The sequence below is a fragment of the Electrophorus electricus genome, chromosome 5 (genome assembly GCF_041902795.1).
Source record: "Electrophorus electricus isolate QZ-2024a chromosome 5, ASM4190279v1, whole genome shotgun sequence".
Classification (NCBI taxonomy): Eukaryota; Metazoa; Chordata; class Actinopteri; order Gymnotiformes; family Gymnotidae; genus Electrophorus; species Electrophorus electricus.
This window is the reverse complement of record NC_137501.1, coordinates 2,054,618-2,067,500: the sequence shown is the minus strand read 5'-3', so window position 1 is coordinate 2,067,500 and position 12,883 is coordinate 2,054,618. Positions and strand designations below refer to the sequence as shown.

Below are 12,883 nucleotides of genomic sequence, written 5' to 3'. Positions count from 1 at the left end.
ACAAAATAGCGGTAGCCTGACATCACGTAGGACAACTGGAGACAGACAGACAGACATCAGCATTAAAAAAAGCTTTGGAGAGACGAAAAGTAAAGCAAAACTAGATAAGAGAGGCAAACACTGTAAGAGTCATTAGTATTACAGCTCAATATAACACCGGGAGCGAAGGCTATGACCTCATTTAGCCATTTAGCATGATGCTAACAGATCCTGCTGACTCTCAGAGGGTAAGCGACAGTATCCTCCGACCAGTTTATCGGATCTTGGTCATGTTGCCCAGTTTCTTACGTTTATCATTTTATTCTTCACCAAAGGAACCCCTAAAAAAAAAAGGCAACAGCCCCAGAAGCTGCCCACCTCAGCCCCACACGTTCCTTCAGTCAGGGTAGTCTGAGGCTCCTGCACCCACCTCCCCCCCTCACTGAAGGAGTGTGTAGGTAGTCTCTGGCTCCTCTGCCCACCTCTACTGACTACACTTCAGAATCAGGAACAGGAGATGATCTACTGCAGGAGGTACTGCTCAAGGCCGTCGACTGATGCTCAAATGTGTCTCAGAGATTCTCACCAGGATTCCAAAGACCACCGTAGAGAAGAAGCCCCCGATGAAACCCTCCCACGTCTTCTTAGGGGACAGCTGCACACACACAGAGAGAAGGTACAGTACACACACGAAGCAGATAAGTTTAGGAAGTGGAAAGTGCCCAAGGTTCATTATTCTCCCAACAAAGCAGGGCGGTTCAGATCGGGTGCTTGGATCCAGGAGGTTTATGGCAAATGAAAACGCATTGGAGAATTAAAAACAGCAACAGCAGATTTGAGAGGCTTGCTTTAAGACCACGGTTTTCATACTCGGAAAACCAATTTGAAAAATGCATTTCAGGCGTGGAAATGTGAGCGCAGGTGTCACGGGGGCAGGTGAACACTCACCTTAATGAGAGGAGTTCGGCCAAAGAAGAAGCCAAACATGTAGGCCATGATGTCATTACAGATCACACAGGAGATGGGAACGATAAACCTGCAGGACAACAAGGCTTCGTTACCCACTGGACTCAGGACTTAAATACCCACTGGACTTAAATCAGTTCACCATTTAACCTGCCCACATTTAAATCAGTTCACCATTTAACCTGCCCACATTTAAATCAGTTCACCATTGGTGGTTTGGTGTTTGCGGCTGTGAGTGAACCATGTTTGCCCAGTTCTTTAGTGTGTGTTTCAGAACATGAACGGTGATGACTGTACTGACAGTATCTGATGAGGATGTGAAACTAGACATTAAAAATACAAGACGTTCTGTCTTTATAAGGATCAGTACACTGTTTAGTAAACAAGAATCCATTCAGCAGTACTAATATTTCAGTTCTAATAGTAATAACAATTAGAATATTTCAGTTCTAATTGCGGTGTTTCAGCGCCACTTTTAGTGAAGTAGTGGTAACTACTGGGTAGTCCATCTAGTAGGAAGTTATAATAGTAGCATGTCACACTAATTTACTACTACATCACATGATGCATGTTACTATTCCACATTTGTAAGGGGTTTGTGCTAAAACTGACATTGTGAGAGTGGAATATGGAATATGTTGAGGGTTTGTCTCTGAGGGTGCGTGAGACGTAGCGTTGGTACTGACCAGATCATCCCTTCAAACAGGTTGTGGATGATGAGGTGGGACTGGGTGACCACGATAAGCAGGGTGACGTGGGTCCAGCCAAACTGCACCAGGATGACACACCATCGTGAGTAACTGAACTGAACTGAAACCTGAACTACGCACGACCCGACTACAGAAGACACAGGTTCACTACAGCTGTTGGGTGCAAGGGAAAGTTTGAATGCTATAAATGCAAAATAATGGAGAAAAGTTTAATTTTGGTTTGAATGTTTGCTGTTGTCCTGAGAGAAATGGGATCGGAGCAGAAATACCTCAACATCAAAACCTGAACTTACCATATAGAACTGAAGACGGTAATGCTTCTTCACCAAGCTCAGAACAAACATGCAGAACCCTGTGACACACACACACAGATTAGAGAGAGACAGACCTAATAATGGCTCTTGTGTGTTTGTATATTAGTATATTGGGATGAGTCACACGGTCACTAATTCCACTCTGCAGAAGCTCAAACGCACCCTCGTGCACCAACACGAGCTCACCCTTCCACACCAGCACAAATGCATCCTTGTTCACCAATTCATCATCAGGAAAACACCCTCACAAAACAGTACAAACACATCTTGTTCACCAATTTTCTTAGCACAAAAACACCTTCGCACACCAGCACAAAACACGCCCTCATTCACCAACTCGTCAACACAAACACACCGTCACACAACAGCACACTTGTTCACTAGTATCTGTATTACACCAGGAGAATAAAAACAATATACAGAATAATCTTAGAGATGGTTAAATAAGTATTTTTTTCAAATATAGTAAAATATTTTCACATTAAGCTTGCTTAATCACAAATTATTTTCATGGAACAGTTACTTTTAAATGTATATATATTTATTCAAAAAGATTTTGACGCGAGAGATTGGAGACAGAGACATGCACACTGCCTCCCTGTGACTGCTGGTATCCTGTGGTTCAGAATCACTCTAGAACAAAGAAATGTTCGTAGAAAACTATAGGCGCAACCACTCATTTTTGATGCTGCTTTGGGGTTTCTGTCTGAGTAGACGACCCAGAGCTATGGAACACTCCAGCGAATGGATCACACAATTAAACGCCACATTAGAATTAGCAACTAAACTCCAGAAACAATCAACACCTACAGAACAGGGGGGAAAATCCGCTAAATCCACTAAAAACAGAAAGTTCTTAGCAATGAGAGGACACAGAATTAGAACTGAGTTAACATACAAGAGGGCCAATCGAAGACCCGAGTTCTGAAGGGCTACGACCCGCATGAGTCTCGGTGCAGGTCAGGGTCTCCGCCATTTAGAACACTGATTCTTCTCTTCAGAGACATCTGCTGTTTTGTGACCTAAAATGCTGAATTTGTATTTCGGAGTAAGTGCCAGCCACAGGGCGTTCACCACATCCTGCTCACATGGATGGATGCGTCGTGAGGCCCCATGCATACGTGTGTGTGTGTGTGTGTCTCACCAGTCAGGTATAGGGTGAAGGAAATGAAGCGATGGTATTTGCTGAGGATGCGCAGTGGTTCTTCCCTCTGCACCAGTGTGAAGAAGTAATCAGTCACCGTCTCACCATAGAAGAAGTAGTTCACACACAACAGGAAGTACCTGGGACAGGAAGTACACACACCCCATCAGCTCAGAGATGAAAATAACGTGCACTGGTCATGACCCGCAATGATGAACCACCAGTGAGAGATTTGTGGGGATTAAAAAAATCTGAACTTTATTTAAACCAGCAAGTTGTGGGGCTGCAGAAAAACAAAACAAGGTTAAAGAGAAGTTGAGGCCTCTGGGCGTGCCAGCAGGCAACCGCTGAGAGCAGGTGTGTGAGGTAACGAGAGCAAGGAGAAAGGGAACATGACACAGGAGGGGTGTGAACACGGAAGACTCACCAGCTGAGCGTCCTGAACCAGGGCAGGTGATAGGAGTGATACACGCTGTAGCCGATAGTGATGATCTCATGAAAACACTTGATCTGCACACAGAGCACCTGCGGAGCAAGAGAAAGTGCAAGGGAGTGTGAGAGAGAGAGAGAGGAGGAGTGAATGTGCAAGATAACGCAGAAAGACAGACAGCACGTAAATGCAAAAACAGGTTATGGTTATTATGATTTATCAGAGCCATTCACGCACAGCAACGGCAGGAGGATGAGGAGCATGAAGGCACTCACAATCATCATCAGTACCATCGGCCCGAGATATATGATGAAGAAGAAGAAGGAGATCATTGCCAGGGTGAGGATTCCGCGTACCCACCAGTTCTTCCAGCTACAGGACACACACACACACACACACACACACAGTTGGATGGGATATATAATCATCTAAGTGAAAGAACAATGTGCACATACTCGTTATAAGCAGGAAACTACAGAATAAGAAAATCTCAGCCAATCAATAATCCTGATCTAACCACTCCAGGAGATCAATAACTAGGACAGAGGAAGACACACAAGAGCAGAGTCCATGCTGCAGCAGCGCTTCTATACGACTTTAATACAGTGCCAGGCAGTTGACAGCCCAGTACACACCGATTGTCCTCTCTGCTCAATTAAAACACTGGGACCAACATTTCCCAGTAATGGAGGGAAGCTTGTCTTCAAACAAATGTCCCCTTACATCACACAACACTACATTAAACCAATACAATTGTATTGGTATTACCGATTATGATCAATATTGCATAATACGTATGGTCTCAATACATGTATTAATGACACTGATCAATGTTATTGGTATCAATGTTACCAATGCTCACAAAGCGCTAGCACTGGTGTCAGTACTATGGCATCACTAATAATGCATTTCTAATAAGTATGAAGGAATTGTACAGATATAACCATATGTACTGTCTTTGCATTGTACCCTCAAAAACCCAGCAGATGTTGTTTGTTTACTCATGTGTCACAAGGGCTGGGGTTACCGTGACGACAGGCCTGAAAGGGCTTTGTTGAGGACCTCTGGGGTATCATCAGTGGCAACAGGAACCTCAGGAACGCCAGAGTCAGGCCTACACTCGCTGTCTGACACACCTCCATCTCTCTTCACCCTGTCCTCTGCCTCAGAGCCCTGGAGAGACAGATCGAGAGAGAGAGAGAAAGAGAGAGAGAGAGAGAAGCAAATGATTGGAAACAAATTAAGAATGAATATTCAAACCAGCCAATTCTTACTTGGGGACACAAATAAAATAAAAACACAAAATAAAAAAGAAACCATGTAAATTTCATTTATTTCGTCATTTATTTCTTGCTGAGAGAGAAAATGGTTAAGCGACATACGAGACGTGAGGAAGTAAAGCAGCTATGGTGTAACCACATTAACGTTTTTAACACTTGTACCAGTCTGTGATCCTGATATGCACTTTCCTTCTGCTTTCTACAGCACCAGTCTCCATCTCACAGCAGCCTGTTGCCATTGTATTAACAAAGCAACAATCCAGAGGTCCCTCCCTCATTGCCATAGCAACAGCCTGAAAGTTACACCATTAGTCATGGTCTCCAGAAATGCTCTAGAAACTTCTCCCATCCCACTTCTAACGAGCACATCCGAAGTCGATGCCTGTAAGGAAATGGGAGGACGTGATTGTCTACAATCTAGCTCTCTCTCCAGGGATAACACTACCCACAAGTGTCGTCTAACTGACAGAACCCTTCTGGGAGGGGACAGGGTTGCCATGGAGATGGAGAACATCCTGTCATTCAGGATGCCAGGATTAAAAATACTCTTTCAACCTCCCCTCACCCCTAACAGACAAAAATAGCTCTTCAGGAATTGACGACACCATGCTAGTGCAGAGAGAGAGAGAGAGAGAAGGAGCAGGTCCTCCTCCATGTTCTGTGGTGCTCTGCCTCCTGTTCTTGTTCGTGTATATTCTTGCTCCAGTGATTCACACTCCGTCGACTTGGCGGAGTCCCCGGGAGTACCGCGATTCATACCACACTAACCGTGCTGTCCAAGGAGCAGGAGCGCTGAAACACACTGGCCAGTTCAATTACACAGCCATCCAAACGACATCACACGGTGTGTGCAGGTAATCCACACTGTTCCCAGTTCTGATGGACAGAGCCATAGTTAGTTTACACCTTAGGTCTACTTATGAGGACCTGGTCTGTACACGCACTCCCTGGGGGGTCCAACCTAGGACCTCAGGGCTAATATTATGGCCTAGTTCTCCTGTCAGGTGAGGAACAGGAGCAATGAAACTGCCACTGATCCAGAAAGAAGCCAGCAGGGATCCAGGCTCATGAAGTTGGTTGGAATACACTGTCCCTCTCTAAACAGGAGAGACTGTCGCCATAGAAAAAGTGCAACATCTACATTTCTTCACTACAAAGAATATACCAGAGAGGCATGACTTTACACACACCCCTAATTTACTTAAGCACACAAAAAACTCTGTGTGTGTGGTAATTGTCCACACTAATTCAATCTTTAAAAAATGTTTCTTGATCCATGTTCTCATTCTTTGCCATTCGGTGATGTCATATTTGACTTCATGCTGCCAAACATGGACATTCTATGTCTTGCCAAAAAGAAAACAAATCAGATGTGTTTAATTAGTAACTGTAGTCAGCTACAAAGAGCTCCATAAAACAGTATGCAAAAACATAATAGTAACAATACATTTCATCACAGCCTTTGGTCTCCCGGCCAATGTGAAACTATGAACTAAGTTTGCAAGTATGTTTCACCATGAACCCTACAGTTAGATGCTTTGGTTTGGGGTCACTAGAACCTTGTTCAAACTATTTCAATGTTTCACGGTCTTATCAAAAAAAAAAAGTACACACACAAAGTTTACACAAATATACAGTTTGCACGACAGGACTACTCAGAGTAGTGAGTTACTCACCATTATCCTACCCCTCCCCAGGTGTGCTGTGTGCTGTTCCATAGTGGTGACCTTCCTTAAAGCCTTGATAATAAGGGTTAGGGTCAGAGTTAGGGTTAATAAGGGTTATGGTCAAAGTAAGGTTAAGTTAGGGTCAGAGTTTGGATTTGGGTTAATAAGGGTTAGGGTCAAAGTAAAGTTAAGTTAGGGTCAGGGTTAGTAAGGGTGAGGGTCAAAGTAAGGTTAAGTTAGGGTCAGAGTTAGGGTTAATAAGGGTTAGGGTCAAAGTAAGGTTAAGTTAGGGTCAGAGTTCGGATTTGGGTTAATAAGGGTTAGGGTCAAAGTAAAGTTAAGTTAGGGTCAGAGTTAGGGTCAGAGTTAATAAGGGTGAGGGTCAAAGTAAGGTTAAGTTAGGGTCAGAGTTAGGGTTAATAAGGGTTAGGGTCAAAGTAAGGTTAAGTTAGGGTCAGAATTAGGGTTAGGGTCAGGTCAGCCGCCTCCAAAACCGTCGGCTATGTTCTGCAAACCTCCCCGTTCAACGGTGCACTACCACAAGTGTTTCCCTTCCTTAACATTCAGCACTGGCTGAATGTTGACTCTGCAAGAGCAAACCTGAAATGTCGGTAAACGCGCTCGCGAATTCACACACAGCGCACGTTGTTCTCGAGCCCACTCCCCGTTTAGTTCGATTTGTGTCGCATAGCAACGGCGACGAATCAACCGCAGGAGCATCGCGGACCGTGAACTGTGTCTGCGAGGACACTTTGGCCGTGTAGTCTCACCGACCTCTACGTGATAACCCGGCGAGCCGTCCCGCTTGGTTAACGGTAAAGGCCAGGAAGCTCAGCGCCAGCCAGTGGGACCAGGCTGGCGACCATCAGAGGTGATGGCGGAGTCTCAGTCTGCACGGGTGGAAACGTTTGGGTATCTGAGCGTTGTTGATAGCGTTAGCGAGCCTCGCCGGGTTATCCGGGCTAGCTGGGTAATGTAGATAACCTGCTTCTGTTTACAGATTTTTAAAACGCAGGAGTTTTTTTTTTTTTGTTTACCTTATCTTCTGAGGACTGGTGTTGCAGTTGGTTTTCCGTTGCAATCCGATGCCGTAACTCTGTCATTTCAACCTCTCTTAGGAAATTTACAAGTAAAAAAGATAGACAAATGCACTAGGAAATGCAGACGGATGTTATAGTCCCCACTGGCGTCGTGCTACCATCAAGTATTCGCTCTGTTTTGCTCCTGACGCTTATAGCGCCCCCTATAGGTGCACATGTGCACTCACGTAATCCCTGCAGATGCACCAAGACGTTTAGAATCTTTAAATAATTATCTGTTGAAATAAATATTTTACACACGAGGCGCAAATGATTTAATTGCATGTAACATGGGCGCTATAGAAACGTTTGAGATGAGAGCCGGTTCACATTGGTGTGATTCGGGAGGACGACACTAGATGTCAGCAAAGACCGGGGACGTGCGCGTGGGAAGCAGGACCGGCTGCAGTCATGCTGCAAAAGTCTTCTTTATGGCGCGCGGGCGGGGAGAGGGTGGGACGGGCTGCGGCAGGTTGCTTTATTTAGCTTGGTTGGTTTTGTTTGTTTCGTTTTATTGCGAAGTAGTTTGTAATAGTGAGGAAAACGGTTATGATGAGATACTTTTTTAAAAGTCTGATTTGGCGCGTGAGAATGAGCGGTTCCGTTCGTACCGTTCAGTCCGCCTAAGGATGTTTTAATCTCCAACCCTGCAGTGGAGAATGAAGGGGCACTGTAACCATCTCATGGCCAGTGACATGCATAGCAACCTGTTCTAGTGAGTTCAGATTCTACAATGTACAATGAAGCTTTGCTTCTGCCGCTGAAGATGGCTTCAGATGCGTACCCTGCTCAAGAAAACGATACTCAAGTTACGCATAATCAGTAGGCTTCTCTTATTGATTTTGCTCTTTATTCACAGTTGGGTAGCTTAGAACAGGGCTCAGACAGCAGTACGTCCTTACTAATGTAGCAGGGCGGTGTTAACGTGGAAGGATATTTCTCTTCTCCAGTTTAGGTTCAGGACAAGTGAAGAACTCAGCACAATGAGTATTTTAAAAAATCAAGAATAAGCTTTTTTTTTTTTTTTTTTTACAATTCTCTGCAACAAGAAGCAGTTCAGTCTTGAGAGGAACAGCTAACATTTAGTTGTTTATGTTCATCTTTAAAAACCCCAAAAGTTTTGCAGAGGGGAACCCTCCCACTGCATCTAATTGGCTTGCTAATATTCTCTCCTGATCACAGTTTTTCTCCATTGGCTGCGAGCTGCTCAGCTGACTGATGTACCCACGGCAGACGGGACTGTCTGTCGGGTCAGACGACCTCAGTCATGTCTACGCGTACCTCTCTCATCGGCACTAAGACATGTGCTGTGAGTTTGGTATATTGTTTGGATCTACTAGTACAACATTACCTTACAAATCTACTATTCAACATTGCATTGTCCACAGTGACCTCGGCACCTGAGCTCAGGTAATAGTATTATTATTATTACTGGTAATTACCATAATGACAAAGACAGCCACCCTACCCAGGACTCAAACCCGGGTCTGACAGGAGGTAAACATGAGCAGCTCCCTAAGTAACGGTCCCATCACACTGCCTTCACTTCCGGGGCGTCCCTGTGTGTGACGTTTTCCGATGTCCCTGCACAACTGTCTTTTCCATCAGGGCCACACCCACTCCTCTCGTCAGGGGTCCTCACAGCAGGACTACTTCAGGACTATTTCTAATGACCTGGTTTTTTTATAGGTAGCTTAACATACTCTGCTGGACTCTCTTCACTACGCTGGACTCTCTTTACCTGGACAGTCTTTCCTCTGTTGTCTTAACGTGTGTATGTTGTGTTATACGCCGTAGTCAGTACTGGAGTCCTGGACCCTGTGTATGCTGTGTTCTACTCAGTAATCAGTACTGGAGTCCTGGACCCTGTGTATGCTGTGTTCTACTCAGTAGTCAGTACTGAGTCCTGGACCCTGTGTATGTTGTGTTCTACTCAGTAGTCAGTACTGGAATCCTGGACCCTGTGTATGTTGTGTTCTACTCAGTAGTCAGTACTGAGTCCTGGACCCTGTGTATGTTGTGTTCTACTCAGTAGTCAGTACTGGAGTCCTGGACCCTGTGTATGTTGTGTTCTACTCAGTAGTCAGTACTGGAATCCTGGACCCTAAGAGTCCATCTTATTTAAATGACCCACCCCACCCTGCTGTACTGTAAATGTTTTCTTTGTTTAAATCTGGAGCACAAGCTTCAGCCATTTGTACCTTAAATGAACACCTCTAAGAGCCCTCTGTACAGGTGTGAACCTTCAAACTAACAACACACACACACACACACCTTCACCAACACTAGTGCAAAATGCAGGGACTTTACCTGAGACGTTGGCCTGCCGATATAAACAGGAGCTCTAACCCCAGCACTTCTGCACATATTATACTTTCATTCTTCACTCTTATGACCACATGTCATTCATAATGCAGGTCCTTTACAGCAGTTACTGACTCATAAGGAATATATTTATGTACCTAATGCTAAGCCTGACATGACGGGTGAAGCAGCAGCAGTCTCACACGTCCTTGCAGGTGCAGACAGAGGGTGAGGTATGGTGGGGCTGGTGCACTGATGTTTAGCTCCGCCCCCTCTGACCTCTGGCCTGGTGCCCTCAGTACGGAGCTTGAACACACTACAACTGGACGGCTGAGAGACAAAATAGTGTATCACACCAATAAACATTTTATTGTTCACTTTATTATAATAAACCTTTTTATTTTTCACTGTAAACATGGAAGTTATTTAAACTAAGTGGTCACTTTATTAGCTACCTTTAATAAACAATAAATATTGCTGTACACTAATAGACTCCCATATATTTTACTGTCAGTTGTAAAACCAGCACTGCTGGCAACGCCATTCTACTCAGTCAGCACTGGAGTCCTGGACCCTGTGTAGGTTGTGTTCTACTCAGTAGTCAGCACTGGAACACTGGATCTTGTGTATGTTGTATGCTACTTTGTTGTCAGTAATGGAGTCCAGGACCCTGTATGTTGTGTTCTGGTGTGTAGACAGTACTGAGTACAGGACCCTGTGTATATTATGTTATACTCAGAAGTCAGTACTGGAGTTCAGGACCCTGTATGTTATGTTCTGGTCTGTAGTCAGTACTGGAGTCCTGGACACTGGCATCTTTGATCAGTGACACTGATTTGACCAAACAGCAGGTGTTAGCTGTAAAAAAGGTCATTTAGACCATTTAGAAAGAGGTCACATGACACAATGGAACCACTGATAGTAGTTTTCAGTGGTATGTTGGTGTTTTATAGGAAAAGCACATTCCATGATTTTGAAGTTTAAACACGTGCACGTGTTACACTGGAAACACTGACCTGACAGGACATCAGCTCCTGGTAATTCCTCATCCGCTCAACCCCTGTGTACATTACTGATCTTACCATATTCTCCTAGGAAATACAAACACTCAAAAGCAGGAGCACTAAATGTGTTCTTTTCAAGTATCTCCTGTATACTAAACTGCATAGCCAACAGCTGCATTATTAAGAGGACCATAGTGTGTATTTATTGAGTACTTTTACATTTGCTTTCTGTATGTACAGAAGGCAATCGTATATCTTATACTGTAGATTTATATAACAATACAGGCTGTTTCTTTGAATAAGGCACAGGCATGAAGAAGTCATTACACTCTAGGATGCTATAGATGTTATAGTTATAATGATTAAGGTTTTAACTATAGCATTATAGTATCAAGCACCAGATACACTAATCTGAATAGTGCTGAGTATCAATAATTATTTTACTGTTCACATTATTGTAATAATTATAATGATTTTGACTAAAAGTGTGTCACTTAGTCAAGGTGATGATTTTATTGGATAAAGGTTGTTCCGTGTGTCCTGTGTGGTGAAGATAAACCTGCTGGCAGTACTGATGGTGAGATGTGATGGCGCTAGGTTGTTCCATTAGTGACGGGTCACTTTAACAGCCCCACTCAAATCACCAGGAGAATAAATCACACTGATGGACCCCTCCACATCTGAAGCACATCCAACACATGCAGGGCCATTACATGGAATAGCTCTGCACACACACACACACACACAGCCTACACAATGTCTCACTCTCCTCCTCATCTGTAATCGGATTATTATCTTCTTTCCCATTAGCTATTATAATTATCTTTTTGTAATGTGTAATCTCTGATCCTACAGTATGTCCCTTTATTTCCCACACACACCAGTCTAGAGTATTCAGACCATTACCCGTCCAGTATGCAGTGGTGCTGAGTGTATCTGACTATATTACACTCTATACTGTACGTTACTCTACTATAGCACGCTGCAATATACTTTGGAGACTGCAATGCTGTGAGGTTGCATAATCAGTATAACAACTTTTTCCTCTCTCTGTCTAATTCTGAGAAATAGCTTGTATTGTCATATAAATCTTCTATATACAATGTCATTTTTCTTTGTCAGTCCCTCTGCTAGGTAAATTTCTAATTTACATTTTGCTGATACTTTTATCCAAAGCAAGTTATGACACAGCTTGAGGGTTAAGGGTCTTGCTCAGGGGCCCAACAGTGGCAGCCTGGTAGTGGTGGGCCTTGAAGCAGCATCCTTCTGATTACAAGTCAAGTACCTTAACCACTGAGCTACCACTGCCCACGTGGGGGGTTGTTCGGTTGGAGGATTAGTCCAGGTTCTCTTCCTCATCCCAAGGCAGAGTGCTTTATCTTCATCATGAACTCCTCTTACTCGGTTGAATTGTATGTATTTTGTACAGTAGCAGCCAGTGTGGTAGTAGATAACATCTCCTCATAGAGGGAGAGGTCACTAACAAGACCTACAAAATGTTCAGCCAAAGATAAGCTAGGTTAAATAAATAGTGCAGTGTGCGTGTGTGTGTGTGTGTGTGTGTGTGTGTGTGTGTTTGTGTGTGTGCAAGAGAGAGAGACAGAGAAAGACAGAGATTGTTTGTGTGTGTGTGTATGCAAGAGAGAGAGACAGAGAAAGACAGAGAGATTGTTTGTGTGTGTGTGTGTGTGTGTGTGTGTGTGTGTGTGCTTGTTTCTATGCAATTTTGTCTGGGATTGGAAGAATCTCCCCCAATGCCTGCAGAGCTTTGATTTGTGGGACATCTGCAATGCAGAAGTCTTTATATACAGTAGTGCTAGAGGTGTGTGAGTTAGTGAGTGAGTGAGTGAGAAACACCAAAATTGGTTGTTGTTTATCGAAAGTGGTTTTGTTTCAGGATTCTGTTGCCAAAGTATTACAGTATCACAGTATTACAGTATCACAGTATTATGGTATCACGGTATCACAATATCATAGTATTACAGTATCACAATATTACAGTATCA

At 43.8% G+C, this 12,883-nt stretch overlaps 1 protein-coding gene across 2 annotated transcripts in view; it reads right to left on the bottom strand.

Annotated features, from left to right (window-relative positions):
- The window catches only part of cds2 (CDP-diacylglycerol synthase (phosphatidate cytidylyltransferase) 2), a 27,502-nt gene extending 19,787 nt beyond the window's left edge, over window positions 1-7,715 (bottom strand). The window contains exons 1-10 of one of the 2 annotated variants that reach the window (XM_081714945.1): window positions 7,528-7,715; window positions 4,571-4,716; window positions 3,819-3,915; window positions 3,541-3,638; window positions 3,114-3,253; window positions 1,949-2,007; window positions 1,632-1,714; window positions 928-1,015; window positions 566-634; window positions 1-35 (exon numbers count right to left, since the gene is read on the bottom strand). The exon at window positions 1-35 is cut by the window's left edge and continues 118 nt beyond it. In XM_081714945.1, the coding sequence (XP_081571071.1) occupies window positions 1-35; window positions 566-634; window positions 928-1,015; window positions 1,632-1,714; window positions 1,949-2,007; window positions 3,114-3,253; window positions 3,541-3,638; window positions 3,819-3,915; window positions 4,571-4,716; window positions 7,528-7,593 (881 nt within the window). In that variant the 5' untranslated portion in view covers window positions 7,594-7,715. The remainder of the gene's footprint in view (window positions 36-565; window positions 635-927; window positions 1,016-1,631; window positions 1,715-1,948; window positions 2,008-3,113; window positions 3,254-3,540; window positions 3,639-3,818; window positions 3,916-4,570; window positions 4,717-7,527) is intronic. The other variant, XM_035529959.2, reaches the window with a different exon arrangement.
- Between the last annotated feature and the right edge of the window lie 5,168 nt (window positions 7,716-12,883).